The sequence below is a fragment of the Colossoma macropomum genome, unplaced genomic scaffold (assembly GCF_904425465.1).
Source record: "Colossoma macropomum unplaced genomic scaffold, Colossoma_macropomum, whole genome shotgun sequence".
In the NCBI taxonomy this organism is placed as follows: domain Eukaryota; kingdom Metazoa; phylum Chordata; class Actinopteri; order Characiformes; family Serrasalmidae; genus Colossoma; species Colossoma macropomum.
This window is the reverse complement of record NW_023494809.1, coordinates 11,687,416-11,693,415: the sequence shown is the minus strand read 5'-3', so window position 1 is coordinate 11,693,415 and position 6,000 is coordinate 11,687,416. Positions and strand designations below refer to the sequence as shown.

Below are 6,000 nucleotides of genomic sequence, written 5' to 3'. Positions count from 1 at the left end.
TCTTCAAGGGTTCTTCAGTAAAGTAAATGTTTCCATTTGGAGCCATGAGTTCTATATAGGGCCATTTCAAGCTTAAATAGTTCTTCAGATAGAACCTTCTTGAAAATGTGGAAAAAAGCGTTCTGCCATCGTTACAATATCACACTTGTACCATATACAACACATTCTTCATTAACCTAAAGAGCCATTTCACCATGCAAAGAACCAAAGCATGAAATTGCTCTATATAGAACTCATGGTTCTAAATAGAACTATTGTCTTGACTTGACAACCCTTAAAGAACCATCTTGTTTAAGAGTGTAAATCAGGCGTTTATGCCGCTGCTACCAGTTTTTAGCTATGCCATCTACTTTTATCCATGTTTATAGATATCATACAGTGTCAGAAACCACATAAGCAAGTCTATTAGAGAAACTCCATATGGTTTGCATGCAGTAAGCGTAATGCTAATTAGCTTCCATTACTCGTTAGCTACGTTAGCTTTGTACCTCCAGTGCAAAACTGAACGATACTTCACTGAATTATTTATTCCTTTTCAATTTTGTTCTTGTACATTATTCAGATGTCAGAAGTCATCTGTATGCAGTTTATTCTTGTGGAGTGCTTTTTCAAGGTGTGGAGCTTTTAGAGACAAATCAGCCTCTTTAGCCCATTAAGCTGAGAGCAGGAGTTTTATCGTTTTGCTTTGTGTGAAGCGATGGCTGTCATAGGTGTCCTCTGAAGGTGAACTGCGATAAGACGCTAATAATCACACGTAGAGCTCATTTTCTATCATCACAGCACCTTTCCAGATGGATACATGGGGGCGTTTTAGCTGTGTTTAACACTAAATTTAGTTCTAAACACTAATGAGATTTCATTCAGCGCTTTTTTCCTTCCGCTTCTGTTATCTTCCAACTTCCTCAGTCTCGCCCCAGCTGGGTTTTCTTAAGGGGGGCATTGCATATGAAACGATGCATTAAATAAACAACTGATACTAAAACAGAAGCACAGATAGAAAAAAAAAATGGAAATGAGGAAAGGCAAGCTAAACACGATACAAACGCTTGTAGATTAGCGCCAGTAGTGAAAAAAAGGAAAAACAACTAAAACGAATACAAACTGCATGGAACAATGTGTCCCGTTATCACAGTCCAAGCTGAATAAACAAACAGTGAAAAATGGTTTTCGGGGTCCGTGGACTGCTCTAGCGGAGATGGCCCGGTCTTTCAGCTCCCCATCCAATAGGCTGCCTGTGCCTTAGAGCAGTGTTCCATAGCCAGCCATTATACCAGAGTTTCTGGTTCAGTCCACAGGAGAAGTCGGCAAAACAGCACATTGAAAAAACAACACCTGTTGGTTTTGTGTGGCTGTAGGCTTCCTTGTCCTCCGGTTGAGGTGGGGGGGGACATGTCCTGTTGCGAGACGCCTCTACTCTTCAGCTCAGTGCAATGGCTCACCACCTCCGCCCGGCTGCAGCTGGGCCCGCAGTAAAGCATTCTCGCTCTTCAGCTCGTCCACCTGAAACCACCAGCAATAGACCACTGTAGTCATGCATCAGCATAGTCCACGTTATTATGCCCATATTAGGAACTCCGGCTCTTAGCTCAATTTCTCTATAGCCAGAATTAACAGGGTTTTTTTTTTTAAAATCTCCTCTATCGCACCCTGTGGTAGAAAAAAAATGTTCAGAACCCGATACGTTTTGTCCTGTGTACATTTTTGTCCCAAATATCACTGGATTCTCTAAATTAGGAGGTTGTTAAAGAACCTTAATACTAATATTGGTACATGCGAGCTAAAGCTACTGCGCATCAATTTGATGTCACTAAGCTACACAACACTAAGGCGGGCTGTGGTGGTGCTCTGAGGAGCTGTGCTACCTTACCAAAATCTTCAACCGTAGCGCATAATTACACGTATACCTGTTAATAAAACATCTAGATAGGATATTTTGATAGGCTAAAACTCCTTATCAAAAATACTGCCAGTATTTAAACTATGAGGCTGAATTTAGTTTCTTTTTTTGCAGCTTCCTGTTTGAATTTTCCAATTCCACCTTAAAGTCTAATGACGTCAACTGAGTGAGCAGTCGCTTTAGCTTACATGTAGCAAATATTCATATTTTGACTCTTTGACGACCTCATAATTCAGAGGATCCAGTGGTATTCGAGAGAAGAACGTTCACAGGACAAAACGTATCGGGTTCTGAACATTTTTATCTATCACGGGGTGCGATAGAGGAGATTTTTCAAAAACCCTATTAAATCTGGCCAGAGAAAAATGGAGATTAGATCCGGAGTTCCTAATATGGGTATAAGAGCATGGTGCTGACTACAAAATAATGACACGACTACAGTGGTCTGTGGTTTAAACCTTTAGAAGTCTATTTAAAATGGACAATCTGGTCAAACTGAAAAATGTAACCATTACTATATCTGTCTACTTGCCTCCTACAGCAATGCTGCAGCAGTCTCTAAAGTGAGATAACTTGATTTAAAGACTTGAAAAAAAACCTTTCTGATGATGCACCTTGAAAGGAGGAAGGACTACAGCTATTTTTTTTTATTAGGGTGGGCTGTTTTGTTTTTTTTTAGCTGGTTAATTCAGAAGGAAGGTAAATAGCTAACATTATTGCCAGAAAATCTCATTTCAGCCTTGTAATTGTAGTAACTCTCTACAAAACATTGTTACTCAAAATAACAGAAATGACTGGTCAGTTAAGAAGGACAAGAAGCTAAAAAGCTAAAGTGGCTATCTAGACATCTTAACTTATTTTTTCTGGCTGAAAATGTAAAAAAAAAACTAGAATAAAAAGGTGAAATAAACATATAACTTTATACATGTTTTCTTTCTGATTTTGTTTGACGACTCAGGTAAGATCTACACTAATGCTAGCTCGCTTGTATTCATTAGCCTATGGATCACTGGCCAGCAGTCAGGATTGGTTGACACCAGGATTCCCAATAGTTATATGACATATTTGCGTAATGCATGCCGGGAATTGTAGTGAAAGACAAACAGAAACATGAAAATAATACATAATGAATATACATTATTATACATGAATTCTCTTAAACTGATGAGGCTGAGGGATACAATGCCATGCTACAAAATCCTACATAACATGCCAAATAACAGACCCAGTTTTAACCTAGAATGTCCCTTTAATACTAACACAGTTAAATAATTACATGCATAGTTATGTACCAAATTACGTTTATATACAATTTACTTTCTGCATTAACAGGTTCAAGTCTGCACTTCTGTCTTTCCCTTTCAGTGTCAATACATGACAAAAACTAGGGATCTACGTTGTATTGGCAGCAGGTATATTATTTCCTATAAACTGGAAAATGTCTTTTTCACTATTGGTTCGATATTGGAATTATAGCTAATAATTACAACCGATACTTGGCTAAGTTGTGCTGAATGCATGCACAAACATACACCTCCCAATACAAATGCTCTGGAGAAAAGTGTCTGCTAAATATGTAAATGTTTATAGTTTATATATAAATAACAGTCACATGATTTATCTATGCTATGACTAAAAAAAAGACTGTTAAATTATTGTCAAGACTTTTGCACAGTACTATATATAGACACAATCTAATAGTATATATGACAGTTAAGAATGGGTGACTGGACAAGATACTAACTGAACCATAAGAATGTTCAGTGAAGCTTAAAAAGAGTAAGTATCACAAATCTAGGCAGTAAATTGAACATGTTTCTCGCTCATGAGATTAATTATTGTACCTAAAACATCACAGATTATCCAGTCTATTTCCAGATGACTCTACTCCCTGTAGCTGGTCTTTTCTTGTGGAATTCTCTCAGGCCCCTGGCGGATCATTTTGCTTCCTTCAAGCACTCGTTTCTTAAAGCCTGTGTTCTCTGCGAGGCAGTTTTTTGGCAGAGATGAGCTAGTGGCAGGCGGCCTCTCCAGGCGGACGTACCTGCTGTCGAAGAATCTCGTTGTCCATCTGGACTCTCTTCACCTCTTTCAGGCTCTCCTGAAGCCTGTGGTTATGCTGCCGCAGCTCCTGGATGTAATCACATGCCTTGGACAGGATTCCTCCTTTACTCTGACAAAGAGAAAAACCGAGAGAGAAAAATGCAATTGTCAACGGTGTGATAGATTACACTGGTAGTGATTTAGATAGTAATACCACATAATTTTGATAATTGGCAATAATTTGGCTAATAACAATAATAATAATCAGACATTTAAATTCATAAGCAAGATCAGAAACCATTCCCTTGCAGCTGGTCTGGTGGCAAATCACTCAATTTGAGTGATTTTAACATGAAATCTAGTGCTTTCTTAGACTAACGTATAGTTCTAATTACTGTGGAATTATTCAGTTCATTGAGCTTAGTTCTATTCAAATATGTCATATGCCCCAATAATGACTTGTTTTCTAGGTATCTGGATTTTGAGACGTTTATTTTAATTAGAGGGCATTCTATATCCTTTGCCCATCATTTGTGTTCTCCTGGCTCCATAATAGCACCTAGTGCTTGGACCCCTAAGATTGCCACTTGCATTTAATTAGTAAGTGGTAGCTAAGCTCTCATAGGAGTTACAGTCCAATGAAAACGTTCTGAAAAATGTTTTAAACCAATTTCAGATGCAAATTACATAAAAGCTGATTGTCTTGGTCACTACAAATGATCAGTTACATGTTAACCTTTTACCAACTGCTGTTCGAAAACTATTGAAGAAGAAATCTGAGTATATGAAAATGAAACTAACTTCACTGCTCATGAAACATGGCTCTCTTTTCACTGTTCAAAATGGCAATTCTTCTGCGAAACGGCAACAAGTTAGTATGTATAATATCCTGTTGGTACCTCTGTTACCTGCCGAGTCAGTTTTTGTCCTGTTTTGCATTGTTTTGCATTACAAGTTGAATTTTACTCATTGTGAACCAACTATGACTCTGCAATCATGACTTTTGGTTTCAGGAATGCCCCATATTGTTCTTGCTTTGTTGGTTTAGCGTTTTTATGGAACACAGTACAGCTGCATATGGTGGAGTTAACAAGGCCGAATACCTACAGCTCAAAAGGTCCTATCAACTTTCAGATGGCGAGACTGTTGTTTGGCCTTCGACTTGCAAATACCCCCGAAATATTGATAAAAAACAATTAGAGCTGCAAACACTAGGCAGCTACATGACATTTATTTCAGAGGAAATTACACCGAAGCCTCAACAACTAAATATAATACAAACATTTTCAGTATTGTGTCCACTTTTTTCCTTCATCAAAGCTTCCATTGTTTTCTTGCTTTGAGTTTTTCAAAGAAATCTGCAATCTGCAGGGATATTCTTCCACACCTCTGAAGTTCAGTCTTAGAAGTTGGTTGCATTCAGTGATGTTGCAGTCTGGGCTCTGGGGTGGCCAGTCTATCTGACAACAGAAGCAGCTTGATTTTCTCTTCTCTCTCAAAGATGACAGCTGTCATCTGAAGGGGACAGTCTGGTGGTTAGGAGCCCCATTTTCTCTCTGTCTCTTTATCATCTCCAGTTTTGAAAAGTCCTGTATTTTTCCCACTTACTTTCGCTTCCTTATGTAAGTGGATTATCTTTTATCTTAATCGCCTTAGGAACATCTTCTGAAAAAAGTGAATAACTTATACTTAATGATCGTTTTGACTGGATATTAAATAAATGAGGGGGGTGGTTTCAGACTTTTGCACAGTACTGTATATGTTAGCCCTACATAAGAAGAGTAATGGGGCGATGACCTTGCTTCAGTGTATTAAGTCTACAGCACTACCTACTGTTTGTCTCGGGCATCATTTGCAAGTGTGTATTTGAACAAAGAGCATCAGTCAGCCATTCAGTGACTAAGTAAGTGACAGCAACTTTGATTGGCTGCAAAAAATGAATTGCAACCTAAAGGCAATGCTTCATTCCCTCAGTTATCACAGGGTATAAGTGATGATACGCTGCAAGTTGCAGATCCTGTAATCTCCCTCCTGAGTTTTTCCCATGTTATTGTCGCTAT

General features: G+C 38.5%; 1 protein-coding gene across 2 annotated transcripts in view; it reads right to left on the bottom strand.

Annotated features, from left to right (window-relative positions):
• Positions 1-284: 284 nt before the first annotated feature.
• Positions 285-6,000, bottom strand: part of LOC118799206 (upstream stimulatory factor 2) — a 35,313-nt gene continuing 29,597 nt past the window's right edge. For both annotated transcript variants that reach the window (XM_036558941.1, XM_036558942.1), the window contains 2 exons: positions 3,942-4,070; positions 285-1,500 (listed from right to left, as the gene is read on the bottom strand). In XM_036558941.1, coding sequence (XP_036414834.1) covers positions 1,423-1,500; positions 3,942-4,070 — 207 coding nt within the window. In that variant the 3' untranslated portion in view covers positions 285-1,422. The remainder of the gene's footprint in view (positions 1,501-3,941; positions 4,071-6,000) is intronic.